This window comes from Microtus pennsylvanicus, chromosome 2 (genome assembly GCF_037038515.1).
Source record: "Microtus pennsylvanicus isolate mMicPen1 chromosome 2, mMicPen1.hap1, whole genome shotgun sequence".
NCBI classification, from domain to species: Eukaryota; Metazoa; Chordata; class Mammalia; order Rodentia; family Cricetidae; genus Microtus; species Microtus pennsylvanicus.
In genome coordinates this window covers 42,146,220-42,160,223 of record NC_134580.1, presented here as the reverse complement: position 1 = coordinate 42,160,223, position 14,004 = coordinate 42,146,220, and the positions used below count along the sequence as shown (strand labels likewise).

General features: G+C 44.1%; 1 protein-coding gene across 5 annotated transcripts in view; it reads right to left on the bottom strand.

The window, feature by feature from the left end:
* Asap1 (ArfGAP with SH3 domain, ankyrin repeat and PH domain 1) overlaps nucleotides 1–14,004 on the bottom strand; it is a 284,912-nt gene that overhangs the window by 16,704 nt on the left and 254,204 nt on the right. For 3 of the 5 annotated variants that reach the window (XR_012909632.1, XM_075960908.1, XM_075960909.1), the window contains exon 25: nucleotides 5,401–5,571. The exons of the other annotated variants lie outside the window; for them this stretch is intronic. Coding sequence is in view for 2 of the 3 variants with exons in the window: in XM_075960908.1 (XP_075817023.1) it covers nucleotides 5,401–5,571 (171 nt within the window). In the remaining variant the exon portion in view is untranslated. The remainder of the gene's footprint in view (nucleotides 1–5,400; nucleotides 5,572–14,004) is intronic. 5 annotated transcript variants of the gene reach the window in all.

The window sequence follows — 14,004 nt, the reverse complement described above, 5'->3', positions numbered from 1 at the left end:
AGGCCAAACTCAAGCTCTGTCTCCTCCTTAAACTGCCTGTTCCCTCTGCGAAGGCCAGTGTGTGGAGGACTGCAAATACAACCTGACCAGAAGTCATCACAAACTTCAGCGAAGGCAAATCCTTCAGCCACAGCCGTCTACCAAGGAGCTGAATGGCAAAGGTTCCGAGTCCAGGAACATGATGGAAACACTGAGTATTAACCGGGTGGGACAGGCAGCCTGGTGTGGTGGTACATACCTATAATCCCAGCATTTGGGGGATGTGACTGGGATTTTCCTGGTTTAGGCTAGCCTATGTAACATAGTGAGAGCCTATTTCAAAACAAACCCCAGGAAGAATCAAACAAACAAAATCCAAAAAATCCTGCCCTGAAAACTGCGCAATAACAACAAAATACAAACCAAATAAAAGAAAAGGGAAAAGGCTGTCATACTACGGTCAAGTCACAGGTCTGATAAGACTGCTGGCTACATGGCTGAGTAGCATATTCTCTGAGACCTAAAAGGACAAGAGTCAAGATAGAGGCGGAATTGGTGGGGGTGAGGGAAGGTGTTATAGTGAATGCCTTCTGGATGTGGAATGGATGTGAGTCTTTGAATACCAAGGAATAGGATAGGAGCAATTACAAAATGGCCACCTAAAGGTACCAAATCTAGGCTGGGAAGATAGTTCAGCCTGTGAAGTGCCTGCCAGGCAAGAATAAGGGTCTCAGTTCAACCCCTAAAGCCCATATAAAAAGTAGGTGTGGTAGGACACTAGTAATTACAGTGCTGGGGTGTGGGAGGGAAGGAGAGGGAGAGGAGACAAAGAGGGAAAGGGTGGGGGAAGAGAGGGAGAGACAGAGACAGAGACAGAGACTCATTGCTGGGGCTTCTTAAGCTTACCTACTTGGTAAGTTCCAGGCTAGAGACACACACATATAAACACATGGACATACACTTACTCTCTCTCCTGTGTGCACATGAGGATCCTAAAACTGCCAAGGGACACTGGCAGTTGGTGTGGGAGAATTGTCTGTATTCTGTCAATCATGTTTTAAATGAATGCTGATTGGCCAGGCAGGAAGTATAGGCGGGTCAACCAGACAGGAAGTGGAGAAGGGGCGATGAGAATAGGAGAATTCTGGAAAGCAGGAAGCTCCCTCTGCAGTTCTGCCCAGACCACCAAAGAAGGAAGATGTGAGCTGCCCTGCTGAGAAAGGTACCAAGTCATGTGGCTAACATAGATAAGAATAATGGGTTAATATAAGTGATAAGAGCTAACTAAAAAGCCTGAGCTAATGGGCCAATCAGTTTATAATTAATGCAGACTGTCTGTGTGATTTTCTCTGGGACTAAACGGCTGGGGGACAAGGCGGGACAGAAACCACCAAGCAGCCAGGCCCTCATGTCAAGCCCCGCCCTTCATGAATTATTTCAGGGCTAAGCCAGCCAGGCAGCTGGGGCAACAAGCAGGCCCTCATGCTACAGGCAGTCACCAGAAATGGAAAGAAACAAGGAACAGAATCCTTCTCTAGACCCCTAGGAGAGGACATGATTCTACTGGATGGCAGTCTTGCAGCCTCTACAGTGCTTCTTAACCTTCCTAATGCTGTAACCCTTTAATATAGTTCCTTATGCTGTGGTGACCCCAACCATAAAATTATTTTTGTTGTTACTTCATAATTGTAATTTCTCTACTGTTATGAATTGCAATGAATATATCTGATATGGAACCCCTGTGAAAAGGTCATTTGATCCCAAGGGGTCCAGACCCACAGGTTGAGAACCTCTGTTTTAGAACCATGAGAATAGGTGTTGATTGCCTTAAGAGTCCAAGTTTGTGGAATGAATTACAGTAGCCAAGGACACATACAGCACCATGACACACATATGGGAGTCTAGGAACTATGTGTCCGGCAAAATGCCAGGCTGAAAGAGTCACAAACAGTAGGTAACATTTGTTCAATACTCTCTAAGTCACATAACCTTTATGAGAATTACATGCATAACACATGACTAGCACTAGTTCTAATTTTATTGCTAGAGAAACTGAAGAGTTGAACAATGACAAATACGTGTTACAAGCTCAAACCTATAATGCCATGAAGGCTGAGGCACGATTGCCATGGGTTCAAGGTCAGCCTGAAGCATAGAGATTGTTTCAAAAACAAAAGCAAAAAACACATGGAGAATATGACACTAGGGTTCACATTAGGGACTCTATAGAGATGGTGTTCTGAGGGCACAGACAAGGAGGCATTGGGACCTCCACCCCCCAGATGCAAACAGAGTGTGGTCTTTGAAACAAGTCCCAGGATCACTAAGGATTCCAGGATCAATCTAGCCCAATACAGGGAAAGACATTCTAGATACCGTGAGAGTCTGACATGACCGTGGCCCACTGGAGAGTGGAAGAGGTGAGAATGTGGACTGGGACTCTGCTGCACCTAGGAAGGACACAAGTCCTGCTCCAGAGTAGATGGTGAGCGGCTGCTACTCAGATTTCCTCGGCTGTGTCTACCAGGGACGCCATCTCCCCGGGCTTAGGGGAAAAGGGAGGTCTAGAGGATGCTGCCCAGAAGCTGACCAGTCTGACCCCTTGCCTTAGCCTTGTGGAACACAGCATCAGCAAGAGATGGGACAGGGCCACTAAGCAGTGATTACTCAGCAGAGTGCACACAACATGAGTGCAAGTTTCTCCTATGATCAGGAGTCTACTGTGCACTTGCAGTGTTGACAATGCTACTAACCTGTGTCTGCACAAAAATGTCTCCTGTATGTAGATATCCATCATCTACAAACAAGCCTTGAATCAACACTCCAGAGGTTGTCTGAGCATCCACCACAGTCCTGCCATATGGAACAGTACCACTTTTGCTGAGGGTAGATTTTAATTTCTGTCCCTTAGGGCTAGCTGAGGTTCCATCTGTGAAAGGCTCTAATGCTCCCAGCTGATTGGCAGGCAGTAACTTCTTCACCCCCCCCCCCTTTTTTTTGGTTTCCTGAGACAGGGTTTCTCTGTTGTAGCCCTGAAACTCCCTTTGTAGACCAGGCTGTTTTTACACTCAGAAACTTTCCTGCTTCTGCTTCCAAAGTGCTGTGATTAAAGGTGTGTGCCACCAATCTGGCTGACAGTAACTTTTTTTTTTTTCGAGACCAGGTTTCTCTGTAGCTTTGGAGCCTGTCCTGGAATTAGCTCTTGCAGACCATGCTACCTGGAACTCAGAGATCCGCTTGCCTCTGCCTCCCAAGTGCTGGGATTAAAGGCAATCGCCACCACCACCTGGTGACAATAACTTTTATAATAAGGTAACAACTGAGTTTCTATGGGAAAAGGCCTGATCCCCACTATTGTGATAAAAAGAAAAGCCAGGTGCTAGAGAGCTGGAAAACAGAAATGCTATGAATTGATTTGAGGGCTGTTTCTGTTTCTATAAGGAGCACAGTAAAGCACACAGGAAGCAAGCAGAGGATCAAAGCTCAGTGAAGTCTGCGAAGAATCTTCACTGTGGGATGAAGTCCACAGAAAGCCTGTAGGGTCTGGGGGATGTTATCTGGCAAAGTCTGGTTTTTAACAGATCTGGGACTCTTGGAAGCCTTGGAATGCAGTATCCTGTGTGCCTTCAATCGTTTTGCCTTGATTATTTCTGATCATGCAGATCCATCTCAAAGGTGTCCTGAGTTGACCTCTTTATGTATTCTCACACTCCATTTTCCGGCATGCTCATATGCACTTTGTTATGACAGTAATTATACTAATGCATACTCCTCTGAACGCCTCATAATACCGTGAGCTCCTTGAGCACAAAGAACTGAGACGGCTCAAGCAACAGAAATGACAGGTGTCCTGGGTAGGTCTGCTGACTCAGATGAGTGGCTACAACACACACACACACACACACACACACACACACACACACACACACACACACACACACCACACTCTGTAATATTTGGGACAAGACTGTGATAATCTTAAAGTGTATATTCTGGCTTTTGTTCAAAAACAAAACAAAACAAATCAGAACAATTCAGCTAGGCTTTTGAAAAATTCTTATGTCCATTACGCTGAATTACTTATCCACGTGTTAAGCACAATTTATAAAAAGGGAGAGAAAAAAGCCACAATGGAATCCTCTGGTGGGAATAGGTGAGACACAGACCAGTGTGCTCATTTGGCAGTTTATGTGTGTGGGTCAGGCTGTGCTGGGCTACTGGATGATGGTGACCTATGTGCTGCAGCCAGGATAGAAGGCAAGATGAAGATATTGCTGTTGGTGTTGCTGGTAGCAGTGTTTTGTGGACAAGATAAGTCCATGCAGCCAGTGTCCAGCTCACTCTGGCTAAGGCTACTCGTTCTTAAAGAGATTCCTGAATATCCTGTTTGTGGCACGTGGGATTCCACACAAGTGAGAACAGACAAAGATGGTTCTCTCATGGAGCTCTCATTTTAGCAGGGTAGGCAAAACATGCAAAGAATTTAACTCTGATAGTGTTCTGGAAGAAAACAGAAAGGAGCCAAGGAGGCAAACTGGAGAGAATGCCAGAAAGGATGAGGGCCTTGGACAGAGCACATGATGAGACCAGGAGGTGAAGGGTCCAGGACAGAGTAGAGACCCTCCTGCACAGTGCTTTGATGTAAGAAGCCAGCTCTTGTCTGAAGCTCAGCAGGAAGCCATTAAAGGTGTGAAGAAGCAAGTCTAAGGTAGATTTCAGTTTTACAAAAAAATTATTCTGGTTATCACAAAGGAGTGGATTGTTTTGTTTTTCTTTTCTTCTTTTTTTTCTTTTTCTGATACTGGGATTGAACCCAGGGCCTTGTGCAAATTAGACAAGCACTCTAGTCAGCATGAAGACAGTCGCTAACCTTAGCCCATTATTTCGCTGTTCTGAGTTCTATGAGAGCCATAATTCCCACTTCAAACAGTTGCTATTCTCTGCTCAGTTCCTGTGAGTATAATATTTGGCCCTCTACATCTGTGGGAGGAAAAAAGTACGTACTGAACATGGACCCCTTTTCTGTTTTCTTTAACCTCACATTTACACTCCATTAGACATGCTGTCTAGAGCAGGTTTAAAGTGTATATGTTCAGGTTATAGAAACACCATGCCACACTATATAAGAGGGACTGGGGCATCTGCAGATTTTGGTGTCTTGTGGTGTGTGTTCTAGAACCAGCTCCCTGATGATATCAGAGAATACTGTATTTATTACTATAGTTTTGAGTGGCCCCAAACTTTTCAAAATGTTTCCTGGCCTTAGAAGGCAGGTATAATCATATTCACATGTTTAAGACCTCGGTCAGGGTGTGTGCACTTTGGACGGTTTTCCTATCATGCAAACTGTCCAGTGACCAGTAGAGTCCCCCCGACTATCGGGCTCTGGGCAGCTTCGACCCTGACTTTAGGAAAACTTACCCCAAGGAATTGCGCCTTTGTTTGGGGGCCCATGAGGTAGTGGGCTGGGAGGGTCGGACAGGGTTCTCTTGTGTCCGGGTGGTGGGGGAGGAGGCCTCTTCTTGGACAGGGTGGAGCTGCCACTAGAGGTCTGCGTGCTTAGAGGGAGTGTAGAAGGTGGGCCAGTAGGACCTAGAAAGGAAATTGAACGGGGGCAGGAGGGTTAATCCCAGTCTCACAGACACAGAACAGTAAGTATGTAATCACTCATCAAAATGTGGTAGAACATGGGAGTCCATCAGCCCACTGATTCACAAATGGATTTTAAGATTTGTTGGTTAGCGGAATGTTCAGCCCTAACCAAAACATCTGTATCACATCCTCTCCTCCCAAGACTCAACCACCTTTGTGGGATAAGTATAAAGGCCAGAAGTGGTGAACGAGCACAAGGAAACTGTTTCCTGAACACAGCAGGAGGTTGCACTATGAATTCACAGCAGTTGAGGTAGCACTCATAAGACCTGTGCAAGTTGAAGCCGGGCAAGATTCCAGCATGGAGAGGGCAAGTGGGCACCAAGTCCTGCCCCTAGCTAAAGAGCTAGTGGTAGTTGATAGCTGCTGGGACAGAGAGTCACTTTTCCTTAAAGGTGTGGTCCAAGATGGATTGTGACCACCATCCAATGAAGGCCATACATCCTAGAATAAATGTGTAGCACAGATTATACTTCATGGGTTTAAAAAAATGGAAAGGCGGGGGACAAGTTAATGGCTAGGGAAGGAGATGGATCTGAGAAAATGAGCCAGCGGTAAATATGATCAAAACACACTGTGTGAAGTTGTTGGGAACTAGGGAGAAAGAGCACAGTAAGAATTCAAGTGATAGTGAGGAAAAAAAACTTGGTTAAAATAATTATAAGAAAAGAAAAGAGTAAGTATTTCTAAGGAACAAAATCCCAGCCAAGCCAGGTATGGTGGTACAAGCCTATGATCCCAACCTCTTGGGAGGTTAAGGGGGCGGGGGAATCAAGGAGTTCAAGAGTCACACACTCAGTCGGAAATGAGATGAGAGCTCATTTAAAAAGCAAGGCAAAGCAAAAGCCCCAGCAGTGGTAACAAATGCTGATCAACACCGAGGGCTCAAGATTCCGTCCCTCAGGCAGATGCAATGGTAAAAAGAAAGCACACACATATTTCAGCCAGTAATTCACTGGAAATCACAGAATCTACTTAAGAGGAAGGCATACTCCACTGCCACCAAGACCAAGAGAGGGACAGAGAGTGCTGGGAACTCACGAGTCAGTGGCCCATAGGCTGAGGGATTAGAGTGTTCAGTTAGCAGAGTTTTTAGTTAGTAGACTACAGCTTTCCGCTTAGTCAGCAAACAAGTTTTCCTTAAAAAATTTCCCCTAAATAACGAAGGATCTAAACTGACCTAGAAAAAAGAACTTGGAAAACTTTTGTTCTAATATTGTATTTTTCTGGAAATCCCAAACCATATGTCGTACTGAAAGTCTGAACGGCAGCTAATGAAGTTGGTTCTGCAGCAGTCAGGGGCTATCAATACACATTCTTGAAGTGAGTGTGTATGCCAGGCACTGTGCTGGGCACTGGCATGGGTATTTCTCTAGAAAATACAGCTATGGGCCTGCTTTAACCATGTCCACAAATCAACATTTAGGGGGGGAAGAAAGCTAAGAATACTGTCATGCCAAATGCTTGACTCGGGCAGGAGACACTTGGTAATCCAGAAATGTTCCAAAGAAGGTTTTACATTCTGTATGAAAAGAAAAGCTTAATTACTGCTGGCCTTCTTCCTGCATAAACTTAAGGTAGTTTTAATTATTAATTAATAGTTAGTACTAGTGGGGATTAGGTCACAAGTTTTCAAAGATAGCCTAATTGTGGCAGTAAACAATGCTCATCTGAGTAAAGCAGCAGTCTGCATTAGGATTAAATGACCATAGTAACAGAACAGATTCTGATGTGACACACAACAGTATTTTATGGTTACTTTAAACCAATGCCTAGTCACATTATTAGTTACTCAAGTTTTAGAAACCATTTTCACAATAAGGAGATGTTACTACAGCCTGACACCTGTGCAATGCTTTGCCATCTTCAACAGTGGTGTCTGAATATTATTCTTTTGACTGTTAATATAACTCTCTGAGATAGATCTGATGCTGGCTATCATGCATCCAAGAAAAGAGGTTTGGCATGGCAGATCCCACTGGACAGGAACAAAGCAGGTCCAGGAATGAGAGAGGCACTTGTCCTAGCAGTCAGTGCTATTGGATCCTCCGATCCAGGGCAGCACTTTCTGCGTGGCTCACGAGAAAAATGACAATGTTCAATATGAGGAAATGGAAGTAAATTCAAAATAGATAATTGACAATGGTGAGTTTCTCTTGTACATTTTACTGCCATCTAGAGACGATCTGGTGAAGTGCATCTTATGAAAGGTCACATGATACTGCAGCAAATTTTGTCCAGTACTAAATACTGAAGCAAGATGCTATGTGTCTGTGACTTCAGGGATAATTGCATACAGTAGGCACCCAGTCACTACCAACCAAGCAGAATCCAGATCCAAAGATCTAGGGAGTTGGCCAAAGACACGAAGTTACAACTCAGTGAACTATGATCTGATTGTGGCCCAGGCGTTCAGCCCTGAAAACAGCTTGCGTCTCTGACTACACCAAGACTTTCTGTATAGGATCCTTAGACACACAGTGGGGATCTTTTCTATCTCTTACCCTCATCTTAAAATGAAAAAAAAAAACCCACGATATTTTTATTAATTCTTTGAGAATTTCATACAATGTACTTTATTGCCCTTCTTTAAAAAGGGGATTCAGATGTAACCTTATCCAGAATTTTTTTTTACTACCTCCTTTTTCTCTGGAGTGAATGCTACTAATGTCTGGACTTCAACAAGGCTTCTAGGAACTAGAATGTCCCCTGCTTTGCACCACAGAAACTGCTCTTTTTCCTTCCCTACCTGCACACCTTCACAGAGGAGAAGAACTGCCTATCTGTCTCCCAGTGCTGGTGCCTGCCATAGCCTGGGCACTCAATGCACATCCATGCAAAAAATTCCTGGTGCAAGCCAGCAGGATGATTTTCCTGTATGTTGCGCATTTGGGTTTCAATAAAGTAGAAAACTCAGGTCTTCTACTTCAAGACCAACTAAAAGTGAAACTTTCAAATTTCACAGAAAATTATCTACACAGGTTTTCGAAAAGCTCATCTGTAGAGCTGTAATTTACACATTCTAACATGCCCTACAGAAGACTTAATGACTAAAGTTATATTTAAGTAACTCTGGTAATATTGATAAAAGTTCTATTTTTCTAATGGTTTTCCTTTTACATTTTTTATTCAATAAGTTGTCTTATGTTCATTGGGTACACTACATTGATTTGAAACACACACACATTGTAGAATGGTTCAACTAGTGAATTAACATTCATCACCTCGTATACTTACTGTAGTGAGAACACTCAATCTACCACTCTTGACGATTTTCAAGACTACAATTAATTATTATTTGTTATAATAACATGCTCTATGGGCTGGAGAGATGGCTCAGAGGTTAAGAGCACTGACTGCTCTTCCAGAGGTCCTGAGTTCAATTCCCAGCAACCACATGGTGGCTCACAACCATCTGTACTGAGATCTGGCGCCCTCCTCTGGTGAGCGGGCATACATCGAGGCAGAATGTTGTGTACATAATAAATGAATAAATCTTTAAAAAAAAATAACATGCTCTATAAACATCCCTTAAATTTATATGGCTGATCCTCCTATATAACGAATCCAATTTTTTAATAGTATGGTAGTTAAAGGAGTGGGAAGTGTATGTTAATTACTGTAACAAGCAGTATATAAAGGCAGACACTGTATAATTACATAGAGAAGGACTTTGGAAGGAAGGAGCTGTCAGAGTGAGAACAGCCTTAGCTTTTCATGTGCCCTCAGTCTCTTTCTGATAAAAGTATTGCTTCTGTAACCATTATGTATACAACACCACCACCCTCCCCATGCAAGAGAAATCAGGCTTTCCTCTTCTTCCTTTTCCATAACCAGAAGTCAGGTTGACTTGACCAAAGAGCCTGAGTCAGTGGTCCCTGTTGAAGACAAAGCTCTTGGTTAGCCCGAGGTGTTTCATGTGATGTGCTTAAGCAAAAAATCTGGTACATCACAGCTTCCCTTCTGAACACCGTTTTTCTTTTTGGTGTGTATGTGGGGTTTGAGACAGTTTCTTCTTAGCTTTGGAGTCTGTCCTGGAACTTGCTTTTGTAGACCAGGCTGGCCTCGAACTCACAGAGATCCGCCTGCCTCTGCCTCCCGAGTGCTGGGATTAAAGGTGTGCACCACCACTGCCCGGCCCTGTACGTCTATTTTAACTGTAAGGTCTGGTTAGTTTTGGTGTGTAAAGTTTCTATTCATTTGCAAGTTTTTTTAAATAATAAGACTTTAACAATTATTAAAATAATAATAAAAGGGAATGTGAGAAATTTATAAAGGTCACCAAAACAACAAAAACCATAAAGCCCAAGCTAAATACAAATCCAATGTGACTGAAAGGCAAAGTCCATGAGTTGTTATATGAAGCTACTCACAGGGTTGTCCCAGGAGATACAAGTCCCAGAAATGACAAAGCATCAGGCTATGAGTACTAGTGCTGAAAATACTTCCCAGGTTTGTCTGACTCAGCCAGTGGTGCCTTTCCTGATGGTAAGCCATGGCAGTAAGCCGAGTGGTTTGTACCTCTGCACTTGTCTCTGACTTCTACCACCGACCTCTGAGAAGGAGATACTGTGCATAAAATGCTTGCACAGCTGTATTTAGTAGAACTGTTACAGACATTTTATACAGGGCTCTTCAGCAAGTGAACTGTCACCTCCCTAGGACATGTGGTCTAGTTTTGTGTGTGCCTACTCCTTACGTTAGCTATATATTTTTGGGGTATACTTTCACTGATTCTTTCTTATAAATTTAATAGCCCCTGACACAGATGAACACCATTTTCTTACAATGTGCTAAGAAAACCTATACATAGGCCCTGTCCTAGAGTAGTTTTAACTGGGACAGGATGAAATGCAAATCTTGTCCTTCAAAGCAGCAAGCTTAGCTCTCCTCTTGTATCGCCCCCTACTGACCCGATGGTGCATTTCGTGCTTGCTTTCTTATTATTCTGTGAGCTCACAAAGACATTCTTTGCTCTGTCTGTATTTCTGTTCCTGAAATAGTTGTGGAATGAGCACACTCTGGCGGAACTGTCCAGACTCATTTGCTCGCCACTTTACTGTGTATGCTCAAAGCAGTGACTCAGCAAGGCAAATGCCAAATCCTTCCTTCTGGATAAAGATCCTGAAACTCAGCAGAGTCAACTAAATACAGGATTAGAGACACGGGGCTAGACTGGCCTTTAAGGAGAAGGAATCCTGGGGACTTGGTGAGCAGAGGAAAGGGAGCTTCCTGGAGAGGGAAGGAAGTTGGAAAGGCTTTCTAGGATCTGAGTCTGCCCAAGTAGCTGAGGTCTGGCCTGACACAGATGGAGCCATCTGAAGGTTTTTTAACTCTCAAACCATATTCCTTGATTAATGAAGGTGGTTAGTATTGCTACCTAAACCGATGGCAAGAGTAGCACCTGGCTCAATATTCTTTGTGGCACCAGGCTATCTATCATCAACAGCATCTACTGTGGCTTGCAGTACTAGGTATGGCGCTGCTTTTGCACAAGTTGCTCCTGTAGCAGACTGAGGTTAGAGCCTATGTGAGGTAGGAGGTCTCCATCATAGCATGTATGAGAGTCAGGGTTCGTATTCTCAAGTATCCACGTGCTGTTTAGGGCAGTAATAATTCTGGATTCCAGCAGTAGTTGTTCCTGTTTCTAAAAGTTTAAAAATTTAGTTCTTCAAAGCAACTACTGCTCACTGAGATTAATCATTCCTTACTTTATAATCATAGTTCCCTGAAGACTTTTTCCCCCTCCTTTTCTTTGTTTTCCCCCCCAAGACAGGGTTTCTCTGTGTAGTTCTGGCTGTCTTGGAAATCCCTTTGTAGACCAGGCTAGTTCCAAATTCACAGAAATCCATCTGCCTCTGCCTCCGCCTCCTGAGTGTGGGGATTAAAGGTGCACATCATTATGCCCAGCTGAAAACTCTTTTCTTAAAAGAGGCAGTGGCAGAGAGAGGTACCAAAGCTAGGCAGAGGACCAGCCCGATGGATCAAATGGTGCCTGGTATTGTACCAAGAGTTTCCTACAGTGCTCAATTATCTCTACCACTCTTGTGAGAGGCAATGATTCCACGTTGTATTTAAATTTATGCCAGTGACACACAAAAGGCGTGAAGGTGAACATGGCAGACAGCCATGGTTCTAAACCTTAGAATTACTGTTAAACAGTTAAGTCAACCAAGCATAAGCAAGCAATATGTACCTGCACGTCCTCATTTCTGTGGGATGGGCTGTGCAGCTCTGCTGTTCCCCATGTTCTGCCACTCCAGAAGCAGCTGCAGCCACAGCCCAGCAGACCTAACAGGGGTGTCTTGGAGCAGTGCGTATTTCACATGTTCCAAAATCATGTCTCCATACATTGTGTCAATGGGTACTGAGGACTACTCCGTGTAAGGGAAAGAGTGGGTTTCTCTTGACGAGGAAAGAAGACATCGAAGCTGACAAGCTGCAGACTGATTTAACTTCTCTCCTACTTCAGCTCTGTATGATCTGCAGAGAATTTTTTTTCCAGGGCTCAGTTTCTTGTTTGTGTAACAGGATACAGGCAGTGCTTGTCCTTCAGGATTCTCTTAGCTTTAATATAAACACTAAGTTCTATGCTAGCATTTAAAGTGTTGGGTAGGGGCTGCTGATCATGAGGAATATCTGCACACTTAGCTGCTGAGTTCTGAGACTCACTAGGGTGCTACTCAAGTACAGGAGGCGTTGGCTGATAGCAATTTAGATCAAACTTCCTGAATTCTAATGAAGCAGCTGGAGGGCTTTGAAAATATTCCATAGCCGGGTTCAGAAGAATTCTCTCTCTTGCTGCCTTTTATAACTCCTCTTATTTGTGGGGACTTTGCCAGAGGTATCACTTCTGACATAGGAAGCCATTATCCAGAGGTTCCTAAATTTGGGTCTGTGGGGACAGCTTCTACTATAGTCAAGGACCAGGGCTTTCCTTGCTGTGAAGAGAAAGCAATTCTAATCCCAAGGACGACTGATTGAAGACAGCTTTGTTCTCACGCAGATGGTTCTGCCAGTTAGCTGGATGGATTGGGAAAAACACAGGGACTACGACACACAAGTACGTCTGCACAGGGTGTCAGCTGGCTTTTTAACAGTGGTCTCTAAGAATTCCAGCTTAAACACTGCAAGTTCTCCACATGTGAGAGCCTGAGAGCCCAGCTGGCTAAGGGCAGCTATGGGTCAGTGCCTGGTAGCTGTCATTAGAGACTCTGTCTGCATCAGCATCGGACAGTCCAATGCTGGGAATCTGATGTCCCAGGGGGAGTGCTAACAGTTAGCAGAGCAAGTTCCATTTTCAAGCATGGGCTTTATTTGTAAAGGGAAGGGGTAGGGGGGCTATCTCCTCAGTTAACTGTGGCTGCTATCACCAAATCTCTAAGCCCGTTTCAGCAGCTGACCCATTAAATAAACGTAGTCTTTGTTTTCTGGGTCTTTGGAAAAGAGCTAGTTAGAATTTATTCAGTGCAGGCCAGTGATGCCTGGCACTAAGCCAGATAGAGCACTTTATGGTTTTCTGCGTCCCAGTGAGATAAAATTACAGAAGGAGGTTGCGGGAGGTGGGGGTGGGGTGTGTTGGTTCTTGGGTTCTGGTGTCAGGGAAGACTCTCTGAACAGGTGCAGGCTCTGCCTGTCAAGACAGGCCCATGAAATCATTCGGAGTCCATTTTCCCATTATATAATCAGGCTCGGCGGCTCCTCTCTGTCTTGTTGTTAGAAGTGTGATTTGCAGAGGGAGAACAGCCCAGGGCTCACACAGTATGGATTTGTAGCTGTATTTGTTAGTGGTCTTTAAAAGCGTGCTCTAGCAGACTGTAGAAACTCTTGGCTTCCACGCGCTTTACTGTTAAGGCCACTTGTTGTCTTTGATGAGCACTGCTCATGCCAAAGTCTTATTGTAACGTTCCCTATTATTTAAGATCTACAAGGCCATTTGGGGTCTCTCTAAGAACACAGCTCCCATTTATAACACGATTTCAATGGAGAATAAGCTGTGAAAAAAGTTTTGAATAAAGCTCACATTTGCCAGAAAATAAATAGCACCAGTGTGATTCAAATAGGCCTGTCATTGTATACCAGGAGGCGCGGCAAACCTGTGTTGACTTGGGAGAATCCCTCATTTGGACTCTGGCAGCTATAGCTTTGAGCACTTCATAGCTGTAGCCCTGGGAGTAATAACCCTTGATGCTGTTAGCATTTCTGCACTTTACTAACCCTCTACACTGACTGGAAGAAGACAAAGGGCAAGTTTTTGTGGTAACAGAGCAGGAAGCATCTCCACTGGCCTGAGACTCAAGGCTGGTGGTGAAGGTATCTGTAACATACAGAGTAACAACAGCCTAGGCAATCCTCCCCAAGTCTCTGGGAAAA